The sequence below is a fragment of the Prunus mume genome, linkage group LG3, assembly GCF_029339155.1.
Source record: "Prunus mume cultivar Tortuosa linkage group LG3, ASM2933915v1, whole genome shotgun sequence".
NCBI classification, from domain to species: domain Eukaryota; kingdom Viridiplantae; phylum Streptophyta; class Magnoliopsida; order Rosales; family Rosaceae; genus Prunus; species Prunus mume.
In genome coordinates, this window is record NC_142700.1 from 12,710,718 (window position 1) to 12,723,922 (window position 13,205).

At 39.0% G+C, this 13,205-nt stretch overlaps 1 protein-coding gene and 1 long non-coding RNA gene across 2 annotated transcripts; one reads left to right on the top strand and one right to left on the bottom strand.

The window, feature by feature from the left end:
- The first annotated feature begins 7,482 nt into the window (after positions 1-7,482).
- Positions 7,483-9,372, top strand: LOC103326149 (uncharacterized). The gene is made up of 2 exons (XM_089048703.1): positions 7,483-8,074; positions 8,168-9,372. Exons 1-2 carry the CDS (start codon positions 7,483-7,485, stop codon positions 9,370-9,372), a joined length of 1,797 nt encoding a protein of 598 aa, XP_088904829.1.
- A 409-nt stretch (positions 9,373-9,781) lies between these two features.
- On the bottom strand, positions 9,782-11,919 carry LOC148918771 (uncharacterized). Its single transcript, XR_016125425.1, has 2 exons — positions 10,532-11,919; positions 9,782-10,138 (listed from the first exon to the last, which is right to left on the bottom strand). It is a non-coding gene; the product is annotated as an uncharacterized LOC148918771 (long non-coding RNA).
- Between the last annotated feature and the right edge of the window lie 1,286 nt (positions 11,920-13,205).

Sequence of the window (13,205 nt, forward strand, 5' to 3'; positions counted from 1 at the left end):
CCAATTTCCCCCATGCCGTCTACATCTCAACATTTCATCCAATTTCCTGTTAAATCATTTTTAAAAAAAATTGGAAAAAAAGAAGAGAAAAGATAAAACAAAATAAAAACCTTATCTCCTCAGTTTTTTTTTCTTCCCCCTCCCCCTTGCCCGATGCTTCTCCCAAGGCCAACTAGCCCCACCCCTGACTCACCTCCTCCCGCCTCCTTCTCTCTCTCTCATCACCCTATTCCCTTAGGCTTTAAGGTTTTGATCTACTTTTTTGTTTTTCTTCATTTTGTTCTCTACAAAGTGTGTGTCTCTCTCTCTTCTCGCTTTCCCCTTCTCTCTCTTCAAAGACATCAACACCGCCCACCCTTCACCAGCCCCCTCCTCATTCTATCTCCCTCTTTCTTCAACATCCACAACCTCACCTCCCAGAAAACCCAAACAGCCACCCCAAAAAAAAAAAAAAAAAAAAAAAAATCAAGATCAAAACCCTAAATAGCCACCCAAAAAAATTTCAAGATCTTTATTATTAACCTCATCTTACTCCCCAGGAAACCCAAACAGCCAAACAACCGCCAAAGAAAAAAAATTCAAGATCAAAATCCTAAACAGCCCCCAAAAAAATCTCAAGATGTTTATTATTAAATTTTGTTTTCCTCTCTATAACCTTGGCAAGGGGAGAGAGAGAGAGACGCAAAAAGAGAGAGAGTGGGAGGGAGAAGGAGGAGGGGGTGGGCACATGGGGGAGAAGAGACAGAGGGTGGAGGATGGTGATGTTGGTGGATATGTTGAAGAGAAGGAGGGGGAAAGAGATCGAAGAGAGGGTGGTGATGTTGGTGGCTGTCAAACAGAGGGTGTATATATCATTATTATTTCAATTTTTATTTTTTTAAAATTTTAATTTATCTATTTATTATTTTTAATGTTTGAAATGACCAATATGCCCTCATATTTAACGGCAAATTGGATGAAATGTTGAGGATTTAGACGGTAAGGGGGAAATTGGTGAAAAAAAAGTTCATATCCTTAATTTTCTAAAAAAAAAGGATAGAGTGTTAATCGAAAGTTAGGTACAAGTTCAGGGGGCAAATCACTAGTATACCCTAATTGTGAATCAAATACAATTGTTACACGTGGGAAAAAGGTACCAAAGGTTTTTGAGATAAAACCTCATAGTTGGATTGGTCCATAAAATACGTAGTTAATCATAATGAACTTCAGTGGTTAAATTTGAGAAAATATCGATGGGTATCTTTCCCTGAGAATGGGTGGACGTGTATTGCAACAAGTGGTAAGAGAGCAATAATTGGCCTGGGACACTTGAGTTTTAGGTGCATCACTCAAGATTGAAGATTTACACAATAGGTTTTCAATCAATAGGTTTACACAATAGGTTTTCAATCAAGAGGGGGTGGAGAGCCCGTTAGGAACAATAAATTTAGGACGACATGTCATGAAAAAAAAAATGTCCCTGTATATTTAGAGGGTACAATTATTGGCATGAGCAATCCTACAATGCATCCTCCAGATATTTTCCCTTTCCATTATGCTTTATTAATTTTACTTGATTTTCCTTGGTTCAGAAAATTCCCAGAAAACAAAAGATCTTATAAATCCAGCTAACCATATGTTTCAGCTCTAGTCAATGACTTGGAGCACACAAAATCTACTTCACACTTTGTAAGAGGGCATGCAAGTGTATGGAGGATGGAGCAATAATCTTTATTTTATAATATATATGATAATAGATTGATTTTTATTTTTATTTTTTTGACTCCATATATATATATATATATATTAAAATTGGAGAGCCTCCTGGCCTACACATATTGGTCTTGTGGTGTAGGTGGTGGCTAAGGTGATAAGTGTTGCGCAGTCTCCCCTTCCTTATTAGATTAGGAAAGCTTGCAGACGTCAGTTTGTTTTGGATTGCTGGTAACATCTGCATTATACTCCATTTTCTGTCTTCTTCATTGTCTGCCAATTGTGATGAACAGCCAAAGATGTCTGCCAGTTGTGGATATCGTTTTCGTCTTGAAAGAAACCCAAATAAAGAATGTTCCAATTATGGTATATAAGATGATCTACAATCATGCTCCCTATTTTTAAGTTAAAATTTAGCTAAAAACACAAAAAAAAAAACTATTTTAAGAGCTCTTTATAAGATATGCGTGTTCTTTCATTACTAAATAACCTTGTCGAAAGAATATATGATATTAATAGCGCATCAATAACCAAGCAGAAGTATGCAGTAATCACCTGGTTGTGTGATTAAGCTTTCCCCTTGGGGTCATTTGTGTGTTTAAAGCTTTATGGATCTTGCAATTTAACTATAATATCTCGACGTGGAAAGACATTCTTTTGTTTTTTTCTCAGTAAATTATGAAACATGCCTGTAGATGTTATATCTAGAATTTAGATGTTACTACTGGATTGCTTCAGATTATCTAGCGGAGTTGTTATTTGGGGAAGAAAACGAAGCTTATGTAGAACGAATATAGCAGTAAACTATTATGCTGTTATCTGATTTAGCATCAGATGGCTCTTTTAAAGCAAACTTGTCTGACATACCAGCGAATAGAAACCCTGGATGGATGTTCAAATTTCCTTCGTTATTACAAAATATAAGTGCTTGGTTAGTTGTGTGTGTTACATATGTTAAGATATATATAGATGTCAAAATGAGGTAACATGACTGTCCATGATGACCTGTAGCTTGTAGACCGAGAAACATCAGCTCCAAAGAAATTGGATGATCACTTTGTAAAACTTTGTGTTTAACCTGGTATCTCGACTCGAGAGGTGAAAGGAATTTAGTTTGACTGGAGGATAATACACTCTTCTTATCTTGCAAAATTTACTCTACAAGGTTCCAAAGACACGCGACAAAAGGAACCTAACACCATTCCCCAAAGTCAAACTTGCTTTTCCCAATTTGTCTTTGCTTCCCCAAAGTCTTCCTCACACGCATAAAGTTTTATCAATCAAAAAACAAAGCCACCGAAAGCACTTGTGAAGTCAACAAAGTCATGGTAGGTGCCCATAACAAAACACACACATGCCATCAAATTTAAGCCAATTCCAACACAATTGAGTCGCCTAGACTTAAATATAATTTTGTTGGGTTTAATATATCCATGAATTTCTTCAATACTTATTTTCCTTCCAACTTTCAGAGTTGTGCAGTGGTGGTGTTTTGGTTGGGGCGGAGTTTTGGTTTCGTAATTGAAGCCAATACCAACGAGAAGAACGTTTTCTGAAATCAAAGATTACGGTATATATAATATTCATCATTAGAGCATCCACAATGGGCTCCCTAAACTATCTCCTTAGACAAATTTTAAGAAGGAATTGGAAAAATACAACTTCAACCATGCTTCCTATTCACCTCCTAAAATAAGGAGACTTCAGAGCTTTTAAATCTGAGGAGAGAGAAATAACTCCTAGTGACTCTATAATCAAGGGCGAAACTATCATATGGGCTAGAGTGGGCTCTAGCCCAGGGACGTTTTTTTTTATAAAAAAAAAAATTAGATGTGGTCGTGCTTAATTTATGAGGGCCAGCGTGGGTTACGTGGCCAATGCATTGGACCATTGGTGGCTGGCTGCTGTTGTCTTTTTATTATTTTTTTATTATTTTAAGTTGTGTGGTCTATTTCCTATACAATAAAGTATTCTAGTTTCCCATTGAATAAAGTATCCTAGTCTGATATGATGAAGTATCCTATTCCTAGCCTAGTTTGTCCTACGCAACTTTATAAGTATCTTAGTCAGTCTAATAAAAAAAGAAGAAGACGATATTCAAATTTATGAAACTTAGCCCTAGCCCTAGCAGTCCCAAAAGAATATTTGCAGCGTTTTGTATTCTGTGCTACCAAAGTCGAGTTCATCGTCAACAAGCGTAATAAAGGTATCTAACTCTCCACAATCTCGAATTATTATTATTTTTTCATTGATTTGTTTAGTATAAAGTAAATTGTGCTGTTTTTGATATGTGTTATTAGATTATAATGTCACATCAGAACCAAGCAAGTAAAAGAGCAAAAACTATTGATTCATTCTTCAAGAAAAAAAATGATGGTGATAAATTAGACAATGACAAGGCTTCTACATTCAATGATAAGGCTTCACCATCAATTGAGTCACCTCATCACACATCTCCCCTAGTTGAACCTAACCAGTTTGATGTTGCTTTTTTGGAACGAGACCCTGGGAAACGTATTCAAATATCTGAATACCCTATTAATCAACGTGATGAGGTTCGATGTGCTTATATCAAAGTTGGGCCTTACCAACCAAAATTATTAGAATATCCAAGGTCTCAGTTTGGGTCGCAATATCGTCGATTTCAATATTCTTGGTGACAGGACCCGTCCCGAATTTCCGGAACCCGAGATTTAACCTGCGGAGACCCCGCATCATACCCACGCCGGGTTCACTCCTTAAATCTATGTCCTCGCTACTATAGAGGATTAAGGGCACGAGACTTTCGTCGAAATTTCGACAGAGTCTCCTGTAAATTGAACATTTCCCCAAAATTTCCACATGCATAAAACACATTTTATAACCCATCCGGCAGCACGCACAATATAATCTCATGCAATTTACACAAATGGCCTTCGACCTTCAAATGATTCTAGCAGAACTACCCACAATGTTTTTACAATAATTTAATGCGTCAAACATGCATAAAACAAATTCAAAATCTATTTACGCACACCTTCACTCACTTAGTCCACAGGACAAGCCTCAATTCAACCAAGTTTTGGGACCAACAACGAGGTCCAAACCAATCCCACTAAGACCACTTAAGTGGGGTCTAATCTGTGGCTGCACCTAGTAACTTCAGGCTGCCTACGCACTCCTACTAAGGGATCAAGCCAGACGTAGCTCTTTCGTATTTATCCTGGCTTATAATATCAAATAAACCATTACCGCCATACAAATTCATACATTCTAGGATTTATCCATCCCAACACACCAAACACAATCACAACATAATCCCCTCATACGACGGGACGCACCCGCCTCAGATGGGTCCAACACGCCGGCTAATCCAAAGACGCGCGACCACACCGGGCTCGCTACATTCTCACCAGCCCTCACACAATCATATCTCCCTTATACGCCGGACGCACCCGCCACGTATGGGGTCCGCAACACGCCGCTAATCCAAAGACGCGCGGCGACCTCACACCGGGCCTCGCTACATTCTCACCACCTCACACAATCATATCTCCTCATACACGATGGGGTCCGCCAACACGCCGCTAATCCAAAGATGCGTGCGACCTCACACCGGGCCCGCTACATTCTCACCAGCCCTCACACAATCATATCTCCTCATACGCCGACGCACCGCCACGATGGGGTCCGCATCAACACGCCGCTAATCCAAAGACGCGTGCGACCTCACACCGGGCTCGCTACATTCTCACCAGCCTCACACAATCATATCTTCCTCATACGCTGGGACGCACCCGCCACGTATGGGTCTGCCAACACGCCGCTAATCCAAAGACGCGCGGCGACCACACCGGGCCGCTACATTCTCACCAGCCCTCACACAATCATATCTCCTCATACGCCGGGACGCACCCGCCACGTATGAGGTCCGCCAACACGCCGCTAATCCAAAGACACGTGCGACCTCACACCGACCCGCCATATTCTCACCAGCCCTACGGGTTTAAAGGCCTCAACATGATCACGACATGGGGGGGTACGTGGGGTAGTGCATATAGCACTGTGAGCTAACATTCAATCGCTTTATTTACCTTTATACATCAACACAATTTAATATAAAATGTAAAATTTCTACTCCTATATAAACCTCAACCCTGGCATAGCATCTGATAATTTCGCAATTTAAATCATATAATAATATTCTAAATTCACGTATAAACCATTTAACTCAACAACGCTCAAGACCTGTCACTAAGGTCATTCTAACCCTTCTGGGATGGTAGAACTACAACAAAAGTCTAGCGGTCAACCTAGGGTCAAACTACCCAAACTTGGTCAAACAGGCCCGCGGGGCCCACGACCTCCAACTTCCGATCCGAAAGTTCCTATAGGTTCTACAGGCTCTAGGACACACGTCCTGCAAGTTTGGTCCAGATTGGACGGTCGGATCGCTAACGATCTCACGATCGGACGGTCACTAAAACTTACCCTTAGGGTTGGCATTTCCGGAGTATTCGGGACTCCGTTTTACGATCCGTTAAATCCTATACGATCCTGGTAATACCTAGATCAACATATTATAACTTCAGGATCATCCAACGGTCCAAACCTAGCGAACCCGGAAAATACGCGATATGCGATATCCGTTCGGAACTCTAACGGTATCCAAAATGAGATCCGAGGACACCTATGCGCTCGTGACATCGAGAGGATTGCAGTGGGACAAAATGCCCCTCAGCTACAGTGCCCACGCGCCGCCACACGCTGGCAGCGTGGGTGTCAAAGCGATACCCATCGCCGGAAAACTTCCAAATCGTGAGCCAAGACTCCTACCCTAGGTAATATACCTAATTTGGAGTCACTTTTGTTCTTGGGCATACCCCAAAGATTGACCGGAGGTGGCCGGGAGTCACTTTTGTTCTTGGGCATACCCCAAAAATTGACCGGAGGTGGCCGGAATCGCGATCGCAAAACCGGCCGAAACCTAAATCGAAAATCAGATGATCTACACTCAAAATTATGCAATCCTACCCAACCATCAGCTAGATCATGAAAAATAGGTAGGAATCCATACCTCAATCACCAGAAACGGTGGCCGGAGGAGGGAGATCGAGCCAGTGAAGTTTCGGCGAAACCGCCAAAACCTGCATTTTCCGGCGACCGAGCGGCGGCCGATGTCGGGAAGGACCAGTCTTGACGGCGGGCCGAGCCGTCCTTTAGACCGGTCCCGCCCACCGCCATGGACGGTGGCCGGAGTTTCAAGAGAGAGAGAGAGAAGCTGCCGTGAGAGAGAGAGACGCGCTGGGAGAGAGAGAGAGAGAGACGGGGCAATTCCGTCTTTTTAACCAAAAATCCATTTTCAAAATATTTACGATTATGCCACTGAGCTTCATTTGATCATATCTCTCTCGTTACAACTCCGATTCGAGCCCACTATGTGTCTACGGACTCATCTCACCGTGCTCTACGCAACGATACAACCGGAATTCCCAAATTCCTTCCGGATAAGAAAATGATTAAAATACCCCTATCCCACGGGTAATTTCTCAATTCCACTTAAATAAATTAAAACATGGGATAAATTTGGGGTCGGGGTGTTACACTTGGTTCTCTCAATTTCCATGGTTAGAATATTCCCCTTCAGAAGATAAAGTCTATTGTTTTCCTTGTTTTATTTTTGGTAATGGTCGTCCTGCATTAACTACTGAGGGTTTTAACAATTGGAAAAGAGTTAATGATGGAAAGAATTGTGTATTTTTGACTCATGTTGGAGGTCCATCTTCATCGCATAATACTTGTGAAGGATGGATGGAGGATTTGATGAACTCATCTCAACATGTCGACAAAGTTATTAATCGACAATCAAAGGAAGACATTTTGAAAAACCGGTTACGGCTCAAGACAACGATAGAGTGTGTTCGATGGCTTACATATCAGGCATGTGCTTTTAGGGGTCATGATGAATCTTTGGATTCTAAAAATCGTGGAAATTTTATTGAAATGGTCAAGCATACAGCAAAGTTTAATGATAAGGTGGCTGGAGTTGTTTTAGAGAATGCCCCAGAAAATGCAAAATATACCTCACCCAAGATTCAAAATGAGATTTTAAATATTCTTGCAAACAAAGTGAGAAAAAAAATTCGTGAAGAAGTTGGGCATGCTGCTTTTTGTATCCTTGTTGATGAATCACAAGATACGTCAAATAGAGAGCAAATGGCTATTGTTTTAAGATTTGTTGATAATGATGGTTTTCTACGTGAACGTTTTTTTGACATTGTGTGGGTTGAAGACACTACTGCGTCAACACTTCAAAAAGAGATCAAGAAAGTACTTGATCTCCATGAATTATGTATTGACAAGATGAGAGGTCAAGGATATGATGGTGCTAGTAATATGCGGGGTGCATGGAATGGGCTACAAGCATTATTTCTTAGAGATTGCCCATATGCATATTATGTACACTGTTTTGCTCATCAACTACAGTTAGCATTAGTTTCAGCATCAAAAGAAGTAGCTACAATTTGGTTATTCTTTTCATCATTGAATTCAATTGTCAATGTCATTAAGGCTTCTCCAAAACGTCATACTGAGTTACAAGTTGTTCAATCAATGAATATTATAGAGCTATTGATTGCTGGTGAACGAGAGACTGGTAGAGGAGCTAATCAAATTGGTACCTTGCATCAACCTGGAGCTACTCGGTGGAGTTCTCATTACGATTCTGTTTGTGACTTAATAGAAATGTATGATGCAGTTTGTACGGTTCTTGAGAATATAAAGGAGGATGAATCCACAGGCTCCTTATGTGGGGAAGCTACTGGTGGATACAATGCGATTAGACAATTCGAATTTGTATTCATCTTGCATCTATTGAAAGAAATTATGGGACTCACAGATATCCTTTGTCGAGAACTAGAACAGAAGTCTCAAGACATCGTGAATGCTATGAACCTAGTTGGTACAACAAAAGATGTCCTTGGAAAATTGAGATTAAATGGTTGGGAAACTTTTATTGGGAAAGTTGATTTGTTTTGCAAGAAACATGACATTGACATGCCTGATATGAATGCTCAATATAAAGTGGGAACAGGTCGTTCTTGTCAACAAAAGGACAACATTATAGTTGAGCATCATTACCACTTTGACATATTCAATGATGCAATAGATTTTCAATTGGCAGAGTTGAACAGTAGGTTCAGTGAAGGGGCAATGGAACTTCTTATTCTTAGTTCAGCTTTGGACCCTAGTGATTCTTTTAAATCATTTAATATTGATAAAATTTGCAGCCTTGCAGAGAGATTTTATCCTCAGGATTTCACTCCAAAAGAGTTACATATTTTGGGATGCCAGCTGAAACTTTATGAGGCGGACGTACCTCATCATCCTGTACTTCAAAACGTGTCTACACTCTCTGAATTATGTCGGGGATTAGTTGAAACAAAAAGGTCAAAAAGATATCATTTGATTGATAGGTTGATCCGTCTTGTGCTAACTCTCCTTGTTTCTACGGCAACTACTGAACGAGCTTTTTCAACTATGAAACTTGTTAAAACAGCTCTTCGCAACAAGATGGAGAATGATTTTCTAGCAGATTCTATGGTTGTCTACATTGAAAAAGAACTTGCTGACAATATCAATTCAGATGTAATAACAAAAGATTTCAATTCTCTCAAGGATCGCAGGGCACAACTTCAATAAGTACACTTTTAATTATGTTGTTGAACATATTATTTAATGCATACTTTGCTTGGTTTATACTTTTATTTGATTTAATGTATACTATTAGCATGGTTTATATGATTTAATGCATAGTTTTATTTTAGTTAAAAAATTTAGCTAGCCCACCGGTCCAAAAATTCCTGGTTCCGCCCTTGCCTATAATTTAATGCTGCTTTATTTAATGAATATTTCAAATATTTAATTAATACTAAGTATTTTTTATATTATTCTTTTAATAGAGATTACTTCAGATTATCTAGCGGGCTTGTGAAGGTTTACATTCCTAGTCAAGCCTGGAGTTGTTATTTGGAGAAGAAAACGAAGCTTATGTAGAACGAATAGAAGGAATGGCAGATAAGATTCTTGTTAATAGCAAATTCACAGCATCTATGTTTGCAAAGACATTCAATAATCTTAACGCATGAGGAATTCAGCCAGCTGTTGCTGTTAATGTGACCAATTCGTATAAGTAACGAGCATGTTTGTATATGGTTTACAGTTTCCTTGATGATTTTCATTTCCTTTCTGTCGATATAGAGGAATAAGAATATAGACTTGGTAAATTTGAGCTTTTGCTATGCTTCGTACCCTTGAATCCTAGCTGTTTCTTGATCCAACTCTGTTTGTATTCCTTTGCTTTCGTCTCTGTTTTGCTCCTTCCCGTTTGGATTGTTCAATGACATCAGACTTACAGAGAATTTGTTGACCCCAATCTCTGGTTTAAAGAGATGTTCCCTGTGCTGATCTAAAAGCCATGAAACGTTCTTTAAAATAGTTTGAAATGTCAAACTTTAAATCTTGACCACATATTCAGATATGATTCTGCCCAATCAATAACCTTAATTGCTATAGTTCGACAAAAGAACGTATCTAGGCAAAAACAAACATGAAAGATTCAGCTCCAAAAGTCCCTCAAGGCTTTCAAATGAAAAATTGCATCCAGCTATCTAGCCGCAACAGAGAACTATATGTACCCAACAGACTGTCAGACTCAAACAATCACTATTGACAGAACTATCTCAAAGCAGTTGTAGACATCCCCCTAATTTTTGCAAACTCCGTTATCACGAAACTCATTTTGACAGATTTATTTAGAAACCGAGTGAAAACTTTGAAGAAAACTAGCATTACATATCACCTGCATTATGTGAAGGTTGCAGAACTCAGTGAAGTGATTGCCTCATGGTTTTAGCTACATTATGTGAAGTTAGAAGTCAGAACCTCCAATTGATTATGCACAAGCATCCGAGGATGGTTGAAAGGAAGCATGCTGCAAAATCCATGACATAACAGTAGAAAACTACTGAACTCTCACCGCCCTATGAATCACTTACATATCGCCCATTGTCATATTGGCACTAAGTTCCAATTTCATTAAAACTTTAAAAACATGCTTGTTTATATACTTGAAGATGGTTTAACGTAGCATCTACACAAATACAAGGTCAACTAACATATAATTACAATCTTCAAGAGCAAGTTGTTCTGATAACCAACAAATAAAATAGTGCAGTGTATGACTATCCAAATTGAATAAAAGCATGCATGCTATGGTATTTCTATGGAGAACCCCAAGCCACCTTATGCCAAAGCATCTTAGATAAAGACTGCCTGAACTCTTACCTAGCATTATTCACAGATGACAAATTCGCCTCAATTTGGATTAGAATCCACAGCTTCAATAGACATACATATTCTAAGATGAGAAAGCTCTTCAGTACTCACAACTGCGCGCGCACACATACGCACACACCAATAATCTCACCTTCTTACTCAATATCAATAATTTCGCTATTTGAGTCATCCTCAGGAATGTTGTATGCTACCCGAATCAAACTATAAACTAGAGAGAAAATGTCACAAAACATTTCGCTATCCTAGATGCTGTTATCTGATTTGGTATCAGATGGCTCTTTTAAAGCAAACTTGTCTGACATACCTGCGAATCGAAACCCTGGATAGATGTTCAAATTTCCTTTGTTATTACAATATATTAGTGCTTAGTTAGTTGTGTGTGTGTGACATATGTCAAGATATATAGAGATGTCAAAATGAATTTAGTTTGACTGAAGGAGCTCAGAAGTTTAGCAGAAAAGGAAGGAGTGTCCAATCAGGTTAACTTCATCACATCTTGCTCAACAGCTGAAAGAAATGCACTTCTCTTCCAATGCCTATGTGTCCTTTATACGCCAAAGGTCCAAATTACACTGTTTTGTTCCGTTTGATGGGATATAGGTTGGAAAATAAAATTGATATGAGATAATCTGATTGAAGACCTGTAGATGGCACAGAGGGTTCTGCTTGGCTATTGCTAAACTGATCGAAGACCCACAGATGGCGCAGAGAATGGGCATCTATGCGCTACGGCATGTGACAGATTCATTCCCCACAAAAATATTTGGTTGGCATTTGAATCAATACCTTGTTGACGTTGCTGGGACGAAAGAAGGCTGAAGACTGCATGACCTTGTAGTATAAATTGTTCAATTTAATCGCCTAGACTTAAATAAAATTTTGTTGCGTTTAATATATCCATGAATTTACTCCGAGTGTGTCATCTTTTATGCCTTTTGTCTTTTGCATGATGTACCATTTTTCTAAAGTTCATCTGTTTGGTCATGTAGTTGAGAGATGGTTGACATGTGAATGAAGAGCGAAGAATGAGATTTTCTGCGAAGGTTATGCTTCTCCTGCAGTGTAACATGAATAGGATGTCAATGTATGTAATGTTAAGATAAGGCTTGACCAGCACTGGAACTCTCAAGCCATGTCTGGCATGCATGCCGTATTAAATAACACCATATATCACTACAAGAAAAAAGGTCATTAGTGACCAATTTCCTTGTGACCACATTAATAATGGTCACAAATACAGTGAATTTAATGACCAATAATACTATATGGTCAGTAAATTGATTAAGACATATTTTTTAATTTTTTAATGACTAAATTTTCTGACCAGTATTTAAATTAGTCACTAAAAACAACTCAAAAAATAAAGCTAGTGACCAACACATATATGCCAAGCTAGCCTTACTTATGCTATTTAATACATCAGTGACCAATTAACTTTTTTAAACTTTATTTTTTGTTTTCAAAACGCGCGTGTTCTGAGCGAGAAGAGCGAAAGCATCCAAGGAAAAAAAGGGAAAAAAGAGCGATCTCAGAGAGAGACCAGCGAGACTAGAGAGAGCAATACCATCTTCTTCGACGAGCGTCGTCCTCTTCGTCTCTTTCGTTTCGATTTCTAAGTTTTCTCCCAATATCATGTGAGCTTTCTATTTCTCTTTGCTTTCAATGTTAGTTTTGATTTCATTTGAGCTAGATTTGAGTACGATTGTGACTCTGAGTCTGATTCTCTATTCCCGAATTCCCTAGTTCTCTAGGTTTGATTTGGTAAATAAAGGCTTTAAGCAAAAACTGTGTCCTTAAATCAGCTAGGTTTTCTTTTGGTACTCAGGCAGAGCTTGATTTTAGGTTCAATTTTGATTTCAATTCTGATTATTGCATTTTTTTTTTATGTACTGCTTGTGTGAATTTCAGTTTGCAGTGGACATGTTCTGATATAAAGTAACAATGCATGTCATGATTAGACTGTTATATATTGTGTTGAATTTCACATTCCATTGATTTTCTGACCAATTTTGTTTGCTTTAGGCTAGTTTCATTCATCTACCTGTAATGCAGTTGACCATGAATTTAAACAGCTTGGAAATGTGGTCCTTTGAACTGATTGTTCTTCTATTTGGTCTTCTTCCAAACCCAAAGTTGGAAACCTCAGTGCTACATTATCATCCCCTCGCCAAGATACA